General features: G+C 50.0%; 1 protein-coding gene across 1 annotated transcript in view; it reads right to left on the bottom strand.

Moving 5' to 3' along the window:
* Positions 1–21,010, bottom strand: part of WNT5B (Wnt family member 5B) — a 79,400-nt gene that overhangs the window by 13,813 nt on the left and 44,577 nt on the right. Inside the window, exon 2 of the mRNA XM_070453254.1 lies at positions 793–942. Coding sequence (XP_070309355.1) covers positions 793–869 — 77 coding nt within the window. The 5' untranslated portion in view covers positions 870–942. The remainder of the gene's footprint in view (positions 1–792; positions 943–21,010) is intronic.

The raw sequence follows: 21,010 nt of genomic DNA, 5'->3' as shown, positions 1-21,010 counted from the left end.
GGGGAAGGGTGCTCAGCGATGGAAGCAGCCTTTAGGAGAGTGGGGCAAGTATGCTGGACGGGCACAGGGTTCTGTGCAGGAGTGTTGAGGCCACAGTGGCCCAAGTGTGCGATGTGTGTGGAAAGCAACAGAGGCCTTCAAATAGAATTCCCCTTAGGCCTTAAAGTCGAATCTGATTTACATACAGGGCCAGACACTCTCAAAGTTCTCACTTCCTGCTCACCCCCACAGCCCCTGAGCCCACCCTCTAGGGCTCTCCCCTGGCTCATAGAATAAAATGCTGAGCTGTGGATCTGCCAGCTGAGCAAGATGAGAGCAGAGCCCAGACCAAACAGGGGCGGGGGGGTAAGGGGGGGTGCCTGCCGTTTCCCTGTGCGCCTAGCAATGACAGTCATCCTAAAAACACAAAAGGAAGCCACACGTGGTCCCGTCAATCCCTCATGCGGTTTTTCAGACTTAAAAACCGGGAATCCTAGTCTCCTTTTCCTCACCAGCTGAAGGAAAAAAAAAAATCAATATTCTTATTGATCCTTTAACAACAAAAGAGCTATTTCTAACAAGCCACGGAGATAGGGGAGGAAAGGGGGGGAACAGGGAGAAAGGACTGTAGCCAGGACCAGAGAAGCCAGATGAACTATTCCTTCATCCTCTGGGAGCCGTGTTAACTCTGGGGCTGGAGAGAGAGAGGAAGAGCTGTCTGGTGTTCTGGGGTTCTATGAAGGAATGGCCCCTTCTCCCCACCTCCATCACCCAGAGGAGCCAGACTGGGAAGGGCTCCGGCCCCGCACTCACCACCAGGAGCTGGCTGCGGCTCGGAGCGGGGCCCAGCAGACGAACAGCAAGGCGAGCAGGGCCGGCAGGCTGGGCATGGTCCGCCTGCGCCCCGCCCTCCCCAGGGCCGAGGATGACCCCGGGGACCAACGGCTTCTGAGACGGGGCTCCCTGGAGGGAACAGATGGAAGGGAGAATCAGTGTGGGATGGACCAGGAGACCCCGCTCCCCCGAAAGGTCTGCCTCCCCCCAGCCTCGCTCCCACCCTGGCCTTCTCACCTGAGGGTCACCCCCAGCTGGGGGGGAGCCCTGCTCAGGACTGCTCCCTAAGGCAACAGAGAGCCAAGAGACCAGGAAAGAGAGGAAAACGAGACATTTCCACATCAGGCCAGAGATGCTTGGGATGCTGCATGCGCACCTGCCCTCCTCCAGAAATGGAGCCATCCCCTCTGCACCCCTACCCAGGGATGCAAATGTTGTACGGAGCTAAAAACACCTGGCGAGTCCATTCCCTATGGGCTCACAGGAGCCTTCCCTTTCAGTCTGTGCCTTCTCCCTCAAACCCGTCTTCCACATCCCAGCCCACGTCTACCAGGACAGACAGGAGAAGGCAAGGACGTTTCAGTTTCCCAAGCCCACTCCTCCGGGAGATGTAAAAGCCGCCCTGGGCTGTGCGGAGGTACCCTCCCCTCCAGTGGCCGTGCTTTCTCTATGCTCTCCAGGGGCCCCAGCAGCGCCCCAGCAGGGATGCTGCACGAACTCTCTGGAAATGCACCCCTCCCCCCGCTCTCCCCAAGCGCCCATCCAGGGCACGACCCACACCTCAAGGCCGCTCAGCACCCCAAGCTTCACGGAACTCTGGCTCCCACACTCTGAGCCCCACTTCACACACACATCTCACCGCTCAGTGCAGGGCTTCCTGGCTCTCTGGGAGGGGGCGGCAGGGCTTCTGGGTCATCAGCCCAGGAGGTATTTCTGCTCTGGGGCCACCGGGAGAGGAAGGTGGCCGAGCAGGGCCCGGGGGTGCTGGGCCACAGCTGTCCCCACCCCCCTCCAGGCTTTTCTTCGGGAGGTCCCAGCTGGGGCGGGGACACCAACAGGCAGGTGGCCGGCGGTGTGGGGTGGGGGGCAGATCAAAGCCAGGACTCGCCCCAGCCCCTTTGTCATGCAGAGCCGGCTCGGAAATGATCCGGCCTGGCCGGCCACTAACAGCTCCCCCACACCCAGCTTTCCTAACAGACCTCGCGCCCTCCCCGACCCTCCCCCCGCCCCCATAAATCCTCCCGTCCCCCAGGGCAGGAGGTCTGTGAATGCCCGCCTGGGACCAGAGATGGAGCAGAGATAGGGCCGGCACCAGAAGCTAATGGCTTTATGGAGGGGAGGGCACCAGGGCCGGAGCAGGACAGGAGGGAAGTTTCAAAGAGTTTCCTTGTCCAAACACCCTGGACCCCACCACTAGCCCTTCTGGGGAACTGGAGGGCCGGGCGCCTTTCCCTGGGGTCCTCTCCCTCCACGCCCACCCCGCAGCAGGCCTGTCCCCACGCCTGAGAGCCGAGTTCTCTCTCCCAGCGGGTGACACTCTCTCTCAAGCCTGTCCCCCCCACCACCATCAGGCCCCTGTGAAACCCCTAGGGGTCTGCAGGCCCCAGGTTCAGGCCACACTGGGGCCCTGTCTCTGCGGACAGGAGGCAGGGCCGCTCTGACCACCGCCAACAGGAGCTAAGGCCAAATTTCCCTGGAGCTGCTAATCTTGGCTCATAAATATCACCCAGGGCAGGAATCACCGAGCAGATGTTTGGCCACCCTGTGCTCTCCAGCAAACTCTCAGCTCATTAAAATATATATATATGTATGTTTTATTTTACGTACGGTAATGTATATGCTTCCGGTGCTCTGTGACAACCTGGAGGGGTGGGATGGGATGGGAGATGAGAGGGAGGTTTGAGAGAGGGGGGGGGATATATGTATACCTGTGGCTGATTCACGGTGATGTATAGCAGAAAGAAGCAATTATCCTCCGATAAAAAGTTTAATATATATAGATATAGATATTAAAAACTGGGGGGAGAAAGACCCTACCACGTGTGCTAGCATCTTTCTGTACCTTCCACATAGGCGGCACCTGAAATTGAACACTCCCCCCTCCCGCCCCGCCAAAACACACACAGCATTTCTCAGGACACATTCTTTCCTCAGGACAGAGGTGACACCAACCCCAGAGGTCACAGCTGGCTCATCTCCCCTGCCTTCCCAGGGTAACGAGGCAGGAAAGGCGGGTGCTGATGACTGGCCTCCTGAGTCTTGCCCCGCCCTCCTGAGTCTTGCCCCGCCCGGCTGGATCAGAAGGAGGCTCTGAGGCCCAAGGTTTGGCCTGGGGTGCAGACAGAGCATGGTTAAGTAGGAGGGGTCCAGGACAGGATGCCACACCCCCCACCCCACCCTGCCCAGAGAGCCAGGTCAGATAGCTGCTCTGCCCTCCTGACTCAGGGTTTCATTCACTCAACACAGTCATCTACCAGATGTGCCCTGGGGGCCTGCTATGTACCTGTTACACCCTAAGTGCCAGAGACACAGCCAGAACAGGAAAGGACATGCTATGTCAGGTCCAGTGAACGTCGAGGAAGAACTGAATGGGGACAGAGACCCAGAATGAGGGCATCAGCTCATCCTGAGTAGAGCCCTCGGGGGAAGCCTCCCCCAGACCCCCAAGTAGACAGATGGGATGCAGCCCTGGGCCCCTCTGGGCACATCTAGGGTCCTTACTGAGACCTCTTTACTGTCGCAGCCAAAAGGGCGCATAATTGAATTGGGACTTTGCCAGCCACCAGTTTTCATTCCCTAAGAGGCCGCGTCCACCCTGTGCAGTTAGGAGATGCAGAGAGGGACTCGGGTAGGTGGAGCTGACCCAACAGCCCTGCCCTGGAAGGGGCGACGCGGTGCTGTCCACACACAGAGCATGACGCCTGGGGACCCCAACCCACAGGACAAGCACCGGCCACAGTCACTGCTGCTCATGGAACCCCCACTGGGCCGCCCCCAGAGCTTGAGGACTGGAGCAGCTTAGGTGCCCCCTAGGAAGTGTTGTCACCTCCCATACCTGCCCCGGGCCCCAGACGGGCACTGCCCCCCACCACCTGGAAACCTAACCAGAAAGAAAGCCTTTCTGAGGGTCGACACTGGTCACTGTGTGAGTCAGCGAGGAGTCGTGTCATTCAAAGGCACGTGGCCGTTTTGTCAGCGGTCCTGGCCCGGCTGGCGGATAGCCTCAGCGTTTGGGAGGGGAGCGCGTCCCCCTGTGACCTCCCGGCTGCTGTCCAAGTGCTGCCCTTTGTCCCCGGATTTCTGCGGCTGGGGGAGGGGTGGGGGGAGCGGAGGGGGGGTCCCAGCACCTCAGGCCAGTGCCTTCCATCCCCCAGCCACTCCATCCGTATCCACCACCGCGGAGAAGGCTCTTCATGGACCTCAGGACTCCTGACAACCCCTCCTGGAGTGGAGTCTCCTTCACCTCCGTTGTGCTTTCCGGAAGTGCTCTCGGCTCTGTAAGCCCCAGGGCCCTGACACCAGCTCTCCTGCAGCATCACCATACCCTCCCTGCCAGCCCACGACCCCCCTTCATTTGAAAACTCTCGAAAGTTCCCAGCCATTGATCCCCCCGAAACTTTCCCACCTGGCCCCACTCTACCTCCGCTCTTTGCCTGAAGTTCCCACCGCAGGGTCTCCTTCCCGGTCCCCTCCTGCTCTCGGACAAGCCCTGCTCCCCTCAGGAAGGATCTCATTCCAAGCCTCTTCCTCTCCAGCAATCGAGCCTCAAACCACTCTCAAGTCCACAGTCAAGGTTCACTTGCTCCTTAAAGCTGCCTTTGATTAATCCAACGCCAGGCTTTTTCCACGGACCTTGGCGCCTGGAGGGCGGTGTCCATCCTGCCCTGCACAGTCCACATGCACTGCCTGGGGACCTGTGTTCCTACCTCTCCGGCAGGTGCAACGTTTCCTGAAGGTACAAGCATGCCCCACCCCGCCTTATCCCCTGGGTCCCCCATCCTGCCCACTGAACGTGTACCTGACAATAAACAGCTCCTGACTGATGACTGGTGACAACACCTAATACTAGTGAGCATTTATTAAGTACTGTCTACATGCACTGAGCTAGATATTTTGCATCCATTTTTCTCATTTAACCATTACTAAAATTCTATGGTATAGGCCATTTTTATTCTCACTTTGAGCAGGGAACTGAGGCATGGAGAGCCCAGGTAACTTGGTCTCACAGTCATTGAATGGGAGACCCTGGCTTGGCAACGAGGCCTTTCCCCTCTCCCCCAAACACAAGTAAACACACGTGCCACCCCTGGAGCAAACACTTTCTCTACTCTGCCTCCTGGGTGCTCACCACTGTCATACAAGGCTGTCCCGGGACAACATCCTGACTTAGGAAGTGGCCCCAAAGCAAATGTTGATTAAAAACCTGCTGATCGTGGACTTTCTTAGTGGTACAGTGGATAGGAATCTGCCTGCCAGAGCAGGGGACATGGGTTTGATCCCTAGTCTGGGAAGATTCCACAGGTCTTGAAGCAACTAAGCTTTAAGAAGTCACAACTTCTGAGCCTGCACACCTAGAGCCGGCGCTCTACAACAAGAGAGGCCATCACAGAGAAAAGCCGGAGCATTGCAACAAAGAGTAGGCCCCACTTGCCACAACCACAGAAAGCCCACAAGCAACAATGAAGGCCTAGGGTGACCAAAAAAAAAATTAAAAATACTGATTGCAAAGTAACTGGTATAAACACACACACATACACACACACACGGAGTCTATGGTAGGAGGAAAAAAAAAGCCAGACTTGTCCTCAACTAGAATGATATGCAGATTGAGAACAGGTCAGGATACTTAAAGCTGGAGAAATTAAAATAGAATAAAAAGAATTTTTCTTTCATTTTTTCAATGAAGTATAGTTGATGTACAAGAAACAGAATGATAGTTTTAAGGAGCTAGTGTTTATGTTGCAATGGGGGAGACTGACTGTAGTGTGTTGTAAGGGTCGAGGGGAGACGTAGGCAGAGGAGAGAAGCAGCATGGTTTTGACAAGCAATGCAAGGTTTGGGAGAAGGTGGAATGAAGTTTCAGATTGTTTATAACAGGGGTGCTGAGCAAGGGACTGTGCCCCCAGCTGGAGACGCTACTCTGACAGTGAAATCATATTGCCTTTCAATGAATACAACTGTCAAGGAGTTCTTTTTATTTTTTTAAATTAATAATTTGTTTGGCCATGCAGCTTGGGATGTGGGATCTTAGTTCCCTGGCCAGGGATCAAACCTGTGCCCCCTGCAGTGGAAGCTTGGAGTCTTAACCATTGGACCAGCAGGTAAATCCCTAAAGTCTGCTTCTTGATGTTTCAGATATACAGGAGTCCCCAGGTCCCGGGGCCTCAGGAAGTGTGAAGTGCCCTCTGGACCTGCTGGAATGAGCAGGTGAGTAAGTCCCCAGACCCCGATCCATCCCTGTGTGGTCACCAGAAGGGCTGATCCCTACCAGGTCCTCCTCATCTCACTTGGGAAAGCAGAGTTTTCTCCCCATGAAAAAGTGAATGTGTTAGTTGTTCAGTCATGTCTAACTCTTTGTGACCCCCCAACTGCAGCCTCTGTCCATGGAATTCTCCAGGTAAGAATACTGGAGTGGGTTGTCATTTCCTCATCCAGAGGATCTTCCAGACCCAGGGATCAAACTCAGGTCTCCTGCACTGCAGGCAGATTCTTTGCCATCTGAGCCACCCAGGTGCCCAGCAAAAGTTCCTCAGAAGATAAGAAAGAGGCACTTTTCCTCTTCCTGAATCCTGATAAATTAATTTACAAAAATGCTCTAGAGAAGAAGGTAGAACCATACAGCCAGAGGTGAGTGTGATTCTGGAAACAGGGCAGTGACACCTGTGGACTTTGTTTCCAGGGGAGCTGAGAGGAGAGAGGAAAATAGCCTGAGGGCACACAGCTTTCCCCATTGTCTGCATTCACTGGGTCTGCTGCTCTGGGGGAAAGCACTTACCTGGACACATGCCACCCACGTCTGTGCATTGCTTGGTTGGGATACAGTGAAGAGGCAAATGAATGAAGCTATGGATCTCCACTGCTGGCAGGCGGATGCCCTCTCTCCATAACTGATTAGAATTAAAATGTTTGTTGTGTGCTACCAAGTAAATGTGTTCCTGTTTTTGCAAACCTAACCATATTTTAAAAGGACCTGGGGAAATCTCACTATTTAAAAAAGCAGGACTTGGGACTTCCCTGGCAGTCCAGTGGTTGGTCCACTGCAGGGGGCAAGGGTTCCATCCCTGGTTGGGGAACTAAGATCCCACAGGCCACTCCATGTGGCCAAAAATTAAAAAAAAAAAAAAAAAAAAGTAGGAATCACCAACCATCAGACAATCAAGTCGCTTTCACTAATATAAGGTTTTGAAATATGAATGCTTCATGGATGGGGGAGGGGACACAGGCTGATTTTCCAAACTCCCCACCATTCTCTACCGCCTCTCTCCTGGCTGCTTCATGAATTCATTTTGCTTGCCAGTTTCCTAAAAGCTTTTAAGCATGTGACTCTGTTATTTATTTTTTGTGACTCTGTTATTTAAAGGAATCTTAATACGTGTCATGGTGGTGGTTTAGTCATGTCTGATTTTTGCAACCCCATAGACTGTAGCCTGCCAGGCTCCTCCGTCCATGGGATTTCCCAGGTAGATACTGGAGTGGGTTGCCATGTCCTTTTCCCGGGGATCTTCCTGACTCAGGGATCAAACACATCTCCTGCTTCGTAGGCTGAGTCTTTATCACTGAACCACCTGGAAGCCTACTATGTGTATTAAATATTATATTTTATATATTACTTATAATAATCATTTTACCATGTGAATAGTCATTCTGAACTATTTATAATTCTGGATTTGCACACATGGGGTTTTCTGGAAGCGTTTACATATACCGGTTCTTTTTCCTAAACAAATCCGTTATTTCTTCCCAGAAACAGAGAATTTGGATAAGTTATTGCCTCATCTTACTCTGATCTTGCTCACTTAAGATCCTACTGAAGTTGCCAACCTCCTGCTTAAAAAATGGGTGGTTTCCATTTGGAAAAATAAGATAGGCATTTCCTTCATGTTTATAAACACATGAGATGCCCACTGCAGTTAAAAGAACCATGTGGGCAGCAGCCTGGACCCACAGAGTTGGAATAGGGATGTGGGACACTGGGCATCCACCAGCCAGGCACTGGGAATGCGGCTGAGGAAGAACCAGCCAGAGAGACTTCCAGGGCAGGGCGGAGAGTATGGGGCAGCTGACTGTCCTAACACTGACCGCCCACACGGACATGCCCTCTGGCTGCCACGAACTCTAGATGATGTCTGTTGTCGTCTCCAGCTGGTCCGCTGGTCTGGACCGACCCTTGGGCTGTGCTGCAGAAAAGGCAGGTCCTCAGAACGAAGAAGGGCCAAGCATCCTTCTAATGATGCCAGAAGCAGGAAGAGCTCATCCCGGGCAAGAGCCCCTACTTCTCAGCTTCCCTCGCCAGCTCGACACCCACATTTCCTTCCCCCAAACCAGAGTCACACAGGCGCCTTCAGGTCAGGTCTGGGGGCCTCACAGGTTCTGGCTTTGGGAATTAAATGACTCGTGTGGCTGCTTCTGGGAAAAGCAAGATTCCCGTCCCCCACCCCGGGCAGGTTGAGGGGGCTCTTGGTTCACCACCAAAATTCTTCTGTCTCTTTCGTGGCTCTGCCAGGCCCCTTCACAGGCTCCCAGCCCTCCTACTAAGGCTCCCAGTGAAGGCTGCAAGGACAGAGGCCCAGCTGGGTGGCCGGGTGGCCAGGGTTGCCTCATTGGGGTCCACAGAGAATGCAGGGGACACACAGACGCCCGCAGGCTCCTCGAATTCTGCAGCCCCTGCTAAGCATCCAGTGTCCAGCCTGTGACAGACACTGATTTGTGGGCCCACCGAGCACCACAGAGGGGCAGGCAACAGATGAGTTAGGGGTCACTCCCCCTAAGAAGACAGCCTCACTTCCCTGCCCGATATGGTAGGCCACCAGCTACTCATGACTGCTGAGAGCTAAAATGACTCAGTATTTCCCTGGAGTTCCAGTGGTTAGGGCTCGGCAATTCCACTGCAGGGGACCCGGTTCAATCACTGGTCAGGGTTAGTTTGAAGATGAGGACCCTTGTAGCAGGACCAGGGGAGAAGCTGCCAACCGCAGCAGGCCTGAGGATCCAGCCCAAGACTGTCACCAGCGGTGGGGACAGAGCTGTAGGACTCCTGGCTGTGGTTCAGCTCTGCGCCTCCCAGAGCATAGCCGACTTGCATTATGTGTTGAATCCCACGGAAGCACCGCCTGGGGCGGGGAGGAGGTGTCCATATTTATTCTCTTTCTGTGACAGCCGCATCCAGTGAAAAAAAAGGGCTACAGGGTCCACCCAGGATCTGGAAAGCCAGCTGGGCTATTGGAGCTTGTCTCCATTTCTCCATGAATAAACATTCGGCAGAGGAACCCTGGGCAAACAATGTCGCTAATGATGTACGAAGCAGATGGGTCCCCAAACCCCACTGGCCAGGGCGACACCGGCTCCGCCCGGCTAACTCTAGCGCAGAAATGTGTTTTTGCTGAGGAAGGCCAGTGACTCTGTAACTGGACAGGCGCTGAAGTCACACAGGGCAGAAGTGTTGAATCAGGGGGCATCTTTTGACTCCACAGCTTTCCAAAGCTGACCATGCTCTGTGGCCACAGCCCATGTCTAGGTGATGCAGCAGTTCAGGTCACAGAAAAGAAAACAACTCTCTCCTGCCATCTGGGTTCCATCAAAAATAAAACAGCACTGTGGGTTTCAAGAGCTGTCGGAAATTCTAGAAAACTGATGTAAGAGCCTGAGGCCCGCCGCAGCAGAACGACTACTAACTCCTGGAAGATGCAAAAGAGAGGTGTGTCTTCTCTGCATTCCTTCCACACTAGCACGGCCTCTGCACCAAGGTGATGCACGTTCGTGATAAGGTCCCTCCCTAAGTTACATGTCAGTTGCATTTCAATAAAACAAATAGATTTGGAAAACTAAGAGAGAGGGAAATTCTAATGAGGACCCTCTGCAAAAAATGCCCAGAAGCCAGCGTCTCCAAGTTCAAATCAAGGACACATTTGCAGGAGCAAGAACGAGGCAGGAGCGTTGTTTTTTTTATTAATTATATATTTTTCGCTGTGCTGGGTCTTCACTGCTGTGAGCAGGCTTTCTCTCGGTGTGGTGAGCGGGGGCTACCCTAGTTGCGATGCACAGGCCTCTCACTGCAGTGTCTTCTCTTGTTGCAGAGCACGGGCTCTAGGTGCTCGGGCTTCAGTAGTTGCGGCACGTGGGCTTAGCTGTCCCATGGCACCTGAGATCTTCCTGGACCAGGGATCGAACCCATGTTCCCTGTGTTAGCAGGCAGAATCTTTACTACTGAGCCACCAGGGAATCCCTGGCAAGAGCGTTCTTGATCTTCTGCAAAGGGCCTCACCCTTGCAGATGCCACTGTCTGGGGGGCAGGAACAGACAAGACAGTTGGGTCTGGAGCTCTCATGTGTATGACAGCAGTCAGCTTCCGCTAGGCTCCCTGGTCTGCCGGGCGGCACAGGGGCGACTGTAACCCCTTAACCTGCAGAAAGGCCTGAGCTTTTCACCCACAGGAACGAGAAAAAGCATCCTGATGACAATTTCCAGCTTCAAATGGTCAGATTCCTAGGAAAATCTCAGCGCTAAAAGGTGTTTGCGTCGAGAGAAACCACACACCCAACCTGAAAAGCCAGTATCAACAACCAAAGAGTCAGTGGAAAACCTCCCAGCAGAGCCCAGAAGTATAATGGGACCTACTGGGCTCCATGAGGAAATCAGGGAATAGGGTACAGAAATGGTGAAACAGTTGTACTTGTCCAACGTTCAGAAAATATCCTGAAAGACAGAGGCAGATCCAGAAAGGTCTGCGTTCTCACCCAGTCCTGGGATGCTCCCCATGACACAGTCTCGGTTCTAGGCTGTAAAAGATAGCTTCCTTCTCCCTCTCTACTCCCCACTCAAGACACATATTAATAAAAAAAAAATCAGATAAAAGAATATTTGTTGTTGTTGCTCAGTGGCTCAGTCATGTCTGACTCTTTGCAGTCTGCAAGTCCATGGACTGCAGCACGCCAGGCTTCCCTGTCCTTCACCATCTCCCAGAGCTTGTTCAAACTCATGTCCATCGAGTCGGTGATGCCATCCAACCATCTCATCTTTTGTCAGCCCCTCCTCAGCATCAGGGTCTTTCCTAATGAGTCAGCTCTTCACATCAGGTGGCCAAAGTAGTGGAGCTTCAGCATCAGTCCTTCCAGTGAATATTGAGGGTTGATAAAAGAATATTTATTGGGTGCCAACTGCATACACTGTACCAGGGGCTGCAGGAAGTCAGTGAGAAAGACAAACTTCTCGTCCTGGTTCAGCGAGTGCAGCCAGGCTGGAAATGTCCAGGGAGGGTGTGGTGGTCACAGGGGGTGGTACAAGGGTTAGGAACACTTTCCCAGCCCTTTTCAATTCCAGGCAGCCGCTGCCAGCGAATCTCCAGCTGTTTGGTTCACTGAGCAAACAGAACTTGTGATGATTTGTAAGCATAGAAGTAAACCTCCTGTGACCTGTTAAGCCCCCTTTGACTTAAACAAACAAGCAACTTAAAAAAAAAAAAAAAAAAAGCTGAAACAAATATACACAGAATAAAATGCACAAATAAATATACAGCTCGATGAATTTTGACATTTGTGTACACCCACGAAACCACCACCAAATCCAGGTGCATCTAACCATGAAGCAAACCAAACTGGGAAAAATGGGGAAAAGAATCTCTGATACGCCTCTCTAAAGTTATTTTATTGCTGTTGTCAAGTTTATTTTGATGTTTAGAGATAGTTTACTCTTTTGGGGGGTGAGGTGGAGGTGCAGGAGGTCCACTCAAGCAGGATCTAGAAACACTCTAACAGGCACTAGGCGATCCTCCCCCAGGATGGAATAGTCTGCTTGTTTAATTTTTCAGGATCCCTAACGTCTAAGAGATGGTCATGAAAACACTCCGGCTCCAACCTACTGCTGTCATGTGTTTGCACCCCTCCTGTTTACAAATCGGTGTGAAGCAACTCAACTTTTATGTGGAACTGGGTGCTTTCTCATGCAGAACACCACAGATGTAATCCCTTTAGCTTTTTTTCTTTTTGCCAGCCATTGCTTTTCATGGTAGAACAGAAAACAGCAAAGTTTTCAGGTCTTCAAGTCTCCCTTTTCTAGCTTTGTCTTAGAATTTAAATGAATGGAATTAAAAAGATTAAAAAAAAAAAAAGTGGGGACTTCCCTGGCAGTCCAGTAGTTAAGACTCAACACTCTCAGTGCCAGGGAACCAGGATCGATCCCCGGTCAGGGAACTAAGTTTTCACAAGCCCAAGCCCTACACCATGGCCAAACAAGGAAACAAAACAACCCCCCACCTGCAGTTTGGAACACAGTCCATGCATCAGAATGGAACAACCAGCTCTCTCCAAGGACAATTTAAGATGATCAAATTTTAAGATCTTTTTCTATTTATTTTTTGATGTGGACCACTTTAAAAGTCTTTATTGAATGTGTTACAATATTATTTCTGCTTTATGTGTTTTGGTGTTTGGGCATGTGGGATCTTTTCAGCTCCCTGACAGGGATCAAACCTGCACCCCCTGCATTGGAAGGTAGATTCTTAACCACTGGACCATCAGGGAAGTCCTTAAGATGATCTAAACTAAACCATGGATTCATTTTTTTCCCTTCAAATTAAAGTACAGTTGATTTACAATATTGTGTTAGATGTACAGCATATCGATTGAGTATTTTCACTGATTATATTTTATTATATGTTATTACAGGGTAATGGGTATAATTCCCTCTGCTGTACAGTATATCCTTGTGGCTCATCTATTTTATACATAGCAGTTTGTATCCGTTAATCCTGTATGCCTAATTTGTCCCTCCCCTCTTTAATCATGAGATTCTTTATGTTGGTTAAGGATGAAGAAATGCTCAAATCTTAGCACTTCCTATTTTATACTATATAACACAAAAATATTAGCATATTAATTCACACAGTACTCACAGCTTTCCATTGGTGTAGGACACCTCTTCTTAGTAAATGCTACGTTTATATTGGACACACTAATGATCAAGTCTTAGCCCAAGGAAGCAGGTACACCATCTCTGCCATGAAGCATAAGACAGGCTGCGGCTGAGGTTACACTGCAGCTCGCCCACTTCTTCTCTGTCCGCTAGAACGGCTTCTTAGCTTACATATTATTTTTCAACGTATGCCAAATGTTTAGCATTTATATATTAAATCAAGAGAATGGAGAACCAAGCAAAAAGAAGACCGCAAAAGGCGGGGATTTCCATTTCCCCAGAGCACGTTTTCTAAAAAATTTTGTTTGTTATTTATTTATTGATTTTTGGCTGTGGTGACTTTAGTTGCTGCACAAACTTTTCTCTAGCCCTATGAGTGGGGGCTACTCGCTAGTTGCAGAGCGCAGGCTTCTCACTGCAGCAGCTTCTCTTGCTGCAGAGCATGGGCTATAGGCCACGCGGGCTTCAGTAGTGATGGTGCACAGGTTTAGTTGCTCCGTGGCGTGTGGGATCTTCCTGGACCAGGGATCGAACCTGTGTCTACTGCACTGGCAGGAGGATTCTTTACGACTAAGCCACCAGAGAAGCCCAGTGCTTTTTCTTTTAATACACTCAATAATGTGTTTATTATTTATTTGTTTATTCCCCCCACCCCAACCCTCGGCACATTTAACAGCTGCTCACACTACTGTTTGAAGTAGCTATTTTTCCTCCCCTGCTGCAGTTTATTACTATCCTCCTCACTTAGTGGGGGAAGTGAGCCCACTTTTGTGGACTTCTGCCCACACCTGACTATCCTTCCAGATGCACAGTTTTTGGATTTTTTTTGATATTTGTTTATGCATTTGGTTGTGCTGAGTCTTACTTGCAGCAGATCTTAAGTTGCAGCAAGTGGGAATTTTTTTTTTTTTTTTGAGGATAATTGCTTTATAATGTTAGTTTCTGCTGTACGGCAATGTGAGTCTGCTATAAGTATACAAAATCCCTCCCTCGTGAGCCTCCCTCCCACCCCTCCATCCCAGCCCGCTAGGTCATCACAGAGCTCTGAGCTGAGCTCCCTGTGCTCTATACCAACTTCCCACTAGGAACCTATCTTACACATGGTAGCGTATATATAGGGCTTCCCTGCTGGCTCAGATGGTAAAAAGTTTGCCTATAATGCAGGAGACCCAGGTTCCACCCCTGGGTCAGGAAGGTCCCCTGGAGAAGGGCATGGCAAACCACTCCAGTATTCTTGCCTGGAGAATCTTATGGACAGAGGAGCCTGGTGGGCTACAGTCCATGGGCTTGCAAAGAGTTGGACACGACTGAAGCAACTTAGCAGAGTGTCAATATGTCAATGCTACTGTCTCAATTTGTCCCACCCTCTCCTTTCCCTGATGTGTCCACAAATCCATTCCCTATGTCTGCATCTCTATTCCTGCCCTGCAAATAGGTTCATCTGTGCCATTTTTTTTCTAGATTCTGTAAGTATGGCATTCAGGATCTTTGGTTGCAGCATGTAAACTCTAATGTGACATGTGGAATCTAGCTCCCTGACCAGGGATCGAACTCGGGCCCCTGCATTGGGAGTGCAGAGTCTTAGCCACTGGACCAGCAAGGAAGTCTCCAGACACAGAGTTCACGTAAAACATCTCATACAAGGGCAAGCCTCTGTGAGAGGTTTGCAGAAGCTCTGCAGTCCCAGGAGAGACCCTGTGACCCTGAGAAGGTCACTTCTCACTCTCCGCCTTGTTTTCTCCGTTTGTAAAACCCAGCGCTGTCCTCCTGTGTCTTCACCACGCCCTCAAAGCTTCAAAGGGAACCATCATCCAGTCTCTAGTTCCCCTCTTCTCCCCAAATGCTGGCAGCTTAGTCCCCCCCAGACAACTAAGTCAATGAATTCTGGATGGTCAACAGCAGGCATAGACCACTCGGGTCAGTTACTTTAACTTTGTGGCTTTAAACGGTACATGACATTTGCAAATCAATAGTAAACAACAAAGAACCTCACTGAGCTCAGCACTGAGACAAGTTGTTCCAACTTTAGGAAAGTTGGGACAGGGTTTCTGTGCTGTTTTCACACCCTGACACAGCAGGGAAGCCGCGCCTGGTCCTAGTGGCTCCTTGGGAATAACTGTTTATCAAGAAAGCGACAGACCCCATGATGATGTAAAGATGTGATTTTATCCTTCCTGGGATGTGAAGAGTTAACACCAACAAGGCTAGATTGTGCTTTTTTACCCCTTGAGATTCTGTTGTTGTTTTTTTAAAAACCTTTAACCCTATCCTCTTGGCAGAAAAGAAGATGTGACTGTGTGTAAGCTTGGCGTCAGAGCCAAACCCTAGTCCTCCTGTGGGTCTGACATCATGCAAGAGAGGTAAATGCCCAGGTCCATCCACAGAGGACTTTCCAGCAAGGCTTGGCTCAGTGCCAGCACTTATCCAAAAGGAAACAACCTTCAGGCTCGGTCTGTAAGGCTGCAGACGGCAGCGTCCTAGGATCTCGAGGAGCTACAAACCAGTGCTGAGTAAGATTGATCTCAGTCCCCTCCCTGCATTTGCAATATTTATCAGGATTTGGCAAACAAATATTCCAATGAATATTCATTGGAAGGACTGATGCTGAAGCTGAAGCTCCACTACTCTGGCCACCTGAGGCAAAGGGCCGACTCATTGGAAAAGACCCTGATGCTGGAAAGACTGAGGGCAGGAGGAGAAGGGGATGGCAGGGGATGAGATGGCTGGATGGTATCACCGACTCAGTGGACATGAGTTTGAGCAAACTCGAGGAGATGGTGAAGGACAGGGAAACCTGGCATGCTGCAGTCCATGGGGTTGCCAAGAGTCAGACATAACTGAGTGACTGAACAACAACAGGACAAATCTGTGAGGATCCTGAAAAATATGACCTTGCCCGGCAGAGAGAAGACGGCCCCAGGCTGGGGAGAAGCAGCCTAGCTAGCTGTCTAGTCAGGTGGTGAAAGTTTGGAATTTACTCGGCCCTGGGAGCTCAGGGCCAATGTCTACTTCTCTTGGAAAAGGGAAATGAAATGGGTTAAAAATAGCCCTTCTCTACCCCCATCAGCCCTCCAGAGAGAGAGCCCAGGGTGCAGCACCCAAGCCTGCAAACTTGAAATGGCACTCACGTAAGATGGATATGCACTCTGTTCCTCTAAATGAGTCCATTTATGTCATTGTTTGAGATTCCACATAGGAGTGACGTCATATGCTATTTGTCCTTCTCTGTCTGACTTACTTCACTCAATATGATAACCTCTAGGTCCGTCTATGTTGCCGCAGAAACAGACTCACAGACACAGAAAACATGATAATTACCAGAGGATATGAGGGGCGGGGGGAGGATAAAATAGGAGTTTAAGATTAACAGAAACACAGTACTATGTATACAATAGATAAACAACAAGGACCTGCTATATAGCACAGGGGATTATCTGTGATGTCTTGTAGTAACTTGTAATGGAAAAGAATCTGAAAAATATATATTGTGTACATATATGTCCACGTGTACATGTGTACATATGTGTGTATATATACACACACATATACATACATGGGGCTTCCCACGTGGCTCAGTGGTAAAGAATCCACCTGCCAATGCAGGAGCTGAAAGAGATGCATGTTTAATCCCTGGGTCAGGAAAAGTCCCTGCAGGAGGAAATAGCAACCCACACCAGTATTCTTGCCTGGGAAATCCCATGGACAGAGGAGCCTGGAGGGCTACAGTCCATGGGGTGGCAGAGTCAGACACAACTGAGCGACTTAGCACACAGACCCTACATCCATATGTGTATACATGTATAGCTGCATCACATGCTGTACAATCGAAACTAACGCAATATCGCAAGTCAAAGTACTTCAATTAAAAACAAATGGTTGAAAATGTTTGAAACGCAGGAGCCTCTCTCCTCTCCAGATGCTCTGCCTGACCTCTCCAGACCCCACCTCTCCTGCAGCCCAGGGCCATACTCCTCTTTTCCTAGCACTGCCCCCTCCCCCGCACCCCTATTCCCGCCCCCACGCTCCCGGAGGGTCTGCTCACCCCAGGTCACCTGCACCGAGAGGGGGCTGTTTCCTAGAAAGCGGGCTAATAGGGAAGCAACCACTAGAGGGTGACATGATTACACATAAGCATGCTCCTGGGGACCAAGCAGGGCCAGAGCTGGCCAGGCGTCCAGCTGGAGGCCCGGAGAGGGAGCGGGCCTCAGCACAGGGGACCCACTGTGACGAGCACACTCACAGCAGTGTCTGTCTTCAGGCTTCGGTCATGTCTGTCTGTCTGTCTCTCTGTGTGTGTCTGTCTCACACACACACACTGACCCATACTGCCTAGCTAACCAACCAGGGCCTTGGGTGTTCTGCACAAAAGCCACTCCTGGCTGTGGTCCACGCCCGTGAATGGCAGAGTGCACATCTCAGCCACCGCTTTCACCGCCCTCCTTGCGGCCCAGCCAGGTGGGAGGGCAAGCTGACGTGCCTCTGCGGGGCAGTGGGGCTCGGGGGCTTAGAAAGTGGCTTGAGACCTGGACGATGGAGCTCAAGTTCCAGTTCTGTGGGCCTGTTGGTCCTGAGCACTCACCTGTCTGTGCCACGGCCTCTACCTGTAAAGGAGGTGAGCTGATGTGAGGAACAGCTAAGTACATACTCGTAAAGAACTCTGAAGAACGTCTAGCACACGGTAAAAGCTCAGTAAACAGCAGCTGTTTTCTGACCGCCAGGAGCTGTGCTAGAAGGTTTTGTGCATTATCCTACTCAATCCTCACAAGCCCCCAAGATGCGAAAGATGCCCCCAAGATGTTTCCATTTCACAGATGGAAACACCAAGGCTCCAAGTGGTTAAACAGCTTGTCCAGAGTCACAGAGCTGATAAGAGACAGATTCCAGGTTTTAACTCAGACTCTGTGACTGAAAACCCATGTCCTGGGAACTGCCTGGAGGTCCGGTGGTTAGGACTCCTCGCTTCTACTACAGGAAGCATGGTTTCAATCCCTGGTTGGGGGACTTAAGAATCCCACATGCCACGTGATGCAAAGTAACTCAGTAAAAATAAAATAAAAGGCCACGTTCTTTCACTGCATCACGGGGAAAACTCCAAACTTTGCACCAGAAGACTCAAAGGCAAAAGATGGGGGCGAGGCGGGGAACAAAATTTTTTAAACATTATTTGTGTTTTACTAAAAAAGGAGAGCCTTCAAGGAATATAATTTAGCAAAAGTTTTACAGCAGGAGAAGTTAAACCAGGGAATAGGAGGTTCTGGCAGCAGCAGCAGTACCGGGGAACCTGCTGGACATGTGAGTTCTCAGCAGCTCCCCAAACCTCTGACACAAGGCCTTCCAAGTTACTCAGATGCACACGCAGGCTTGAGAGGCACAAGGAAGCCCAAGAGCTGGTGCTGAAAACCTAGGTCAGAGGCAAAAGGCGGGATGTCTGTCTGGCAGACACAGTCTGGGACTGACTCTTCCTGCCTGGGGGAGGAGAAAATGAGGGGCACAGAGCCAGGGCCACCTCCACGTGAACGCCCATCTCATGACGCTCTTGTGAGTCAGCTGCTCTGTTCCTTTGACCTGCACATTACTCAGAAACAGGAAATAACATTTTTTAAATGTTTAACTGTCAGTAAGAATGCATCTGTGTAACTTGGGAGCACTTCTGTGTGGGGGGGGCTTTTTTTTTTTTTTTTTTTTGATGGTACGTTTATAAAAGAAAAAAAACCAGAACAGCATTTGTTAGGTCCCTCCCAGGGGCCACGTTCTGTACAAGGACCCTCCCTCTCCACTGGTCCTCTAAACGGAGGACGTTTTATTTATAACCGTCAGCCATTGGCACTTCCACCACTCAGTTCCATCACTATTTTGCAGTGCATTTCTGAGTCCTTAGGAGCAGACACACCCTCTGCGTCTCTGTCTACTCCAGGGCACAGAGCCGTGCACACCAGCTGTATGTACCTCCCCTGAACCATCAAATGATTGAAAACGCTGCCCAAGTGTTCAGTGCTTAGAAATGGCTATGTTTACAACACGGCTTATTCTTATTTTAGGGTTGTCATAGCTACCTACTTGGTAACAAGCAACCAAGGTGTTTGTTACTATTAACAAATATTAGCTGATATTTGGGGTTTTTCAATCCAAGTAATTCTAATCCTTTGGTTGGGTGTTGGAATACATGAAAATAGGTATGAGTTAACAAGCAAAAGTTGCAAACGACAAATTTCAAGTGGCAGCCACATTTCCAGAGTAGACGGAGGGAGTGTCCATCCATCTGGGGGTGACTCTTAACAGTCACTCTTTCTGCATGAGTTTTTCCAGTTAGGACACAAAAGGGTACAGTCATCCTGAAGTGAGGGCTCCAGTCAACCAGACCCCAAGCCCTTATTTTTCTTGGGGTGGATAAAGCTCTTGTCTACAGGATATAGTGAACTAATAATTTGGGAGTCAGTAAACAAGTGGTTTGGGGGTGTCCCAAGCAATTTGTCGACGTGAGAACAATTCTCACCTATTTTTCCTATTTATTTACGTCTTCATTTCACATTGTTTGCTGTTTCTTTCATTTTCACACTTACTATTATCTTCTATGTTTTCCTATATTTTCAATTGTTGCAAAATACATATACAGTAAAATTTACCATAGCCATCTTAAAGGGTAGAATTCCATAGTGTTAAGTACATTCACATGGTGCAACAAATTCCCAGAACTTGTTCATCTTGCAAAACTGAAACTCTATGCCTATAAATAGCCCCTCCCCCTCAGCCTCTGGCAACCACCCTTCCAGATTCTGGGAGTTTTCACCACTCTGCACACTTCACATAAGTGAAATAATACCCTATTATCTTTTTGCGATTGGTTTATTCCACTCAGAATAAAGTCCCCACGTTTCCTCCATGCTGTGGTGTGTGATAGCATTTCCTTCCTTTTTAAGGCTAAATAATATTCCATTGTATGGACAGACCGCATTGTGTTTATCCATCATCTGTGAGGGACACTTAGGTAGCTCCTACTCACACCATGCATCTCAGATTGGGGCTTGAACCCATGTGCTGAAACTTAAACCTGGCCAAAATCTAGTTTGGGACTCAAACCCACATGGCCAGGACTTGGTGGTGGTGGTGGTTTAGTCCTAAGTCATGTCTGACACTTGCAACACCCTGGACTGTAACCCACCAGGCTCTTTTGTCCATGGGATTCTCCAGGCAAGAATATTGGAGTGGGCTGCCATTTCCTTCTCTAAGCGGATCTTGCCAACCCAGGAATCAAACCCAGGTCTCCTGCATTGCAGGCAGATTCTTTACTGACTGAGCTACGAGGCCAGGACTTTAACCTGCCCCAAACCCATGGTCCTCCAACTGAGATCATACACCTGGTTTCAGGACCTAATGAAGCTCAAGATCTGGATGTCTCATGGCGGAAAGAATTCAGTGAGAGACAAAGTGATAGGTAAGGAGTGGATTTATTTAAAGAGAAACACATTCCACGGACAGAGTGTGGGCCATCTCAGAAGGCGAGCATGCATGCTAAGCCACTTCAGTCGTGTCCAATTCTTTGCAATCCCATGGACTATAGCCCGCCAGGCTCCTCTGTCCATGGGGATTATCCAGGCAAGAATCCTGGAGTGGGTGACTGTGCCCTCCTCCAGGGGAATCTTCCTAACTCAGGGTTTGAACCCGTGTCTCCTATGTCTACCTGCATTGGCAGGCAGGTTCTTTACCACTAGCGTGAGAGCAGCCTCAAAAAGTGGTGTGGTTAGTTTTTATGGGTGAGGTAATTTCACACGCTAATGAGTGGGAGGATTACTTAAACTATTTGGGGGAAGGGGAGGAGTTTTCCAGGAATCAGGCCACCACCCACTTTTTGGCCTTTGATGACTGGCCTCAGGAATGGTCATGGTGCCTGTAGTTGGATCACTTAGCTTGCTGATGTCACAACAAGTGTATACTAAGGCTCAAGGTCAAGTCAATTCATTCTCAATCTTGGACCTATTTGGTTCTAATCAGCTTTGTCGTGTCCTCTGGCTATGTCATTCTTTTAAAGGTTGTGCCCTGCCCTCTTCCCTCCTGTTTCACTATCTTCTGGTTG

This window comes from Odocoileus virginianus, chromosome 23 (genome assembly GCF_023699985.2).
Source record: "Odocoileus virginianus isolate 20LAN1187 ecotype Illinois chromosome 23, Ovbor_1.2, whole genome shotgun sequence".
In the NCBI taxonomy this organism is placed as follows: Eukaryota; Metazoa; Chordata; class Mammalia; order Artiodactyla; family Cervidae; genus Odocoileus; species Odocoileus virginianus.
This window is presented reverse-complemented; position numbering and strand designations above follow the sequence as displayed.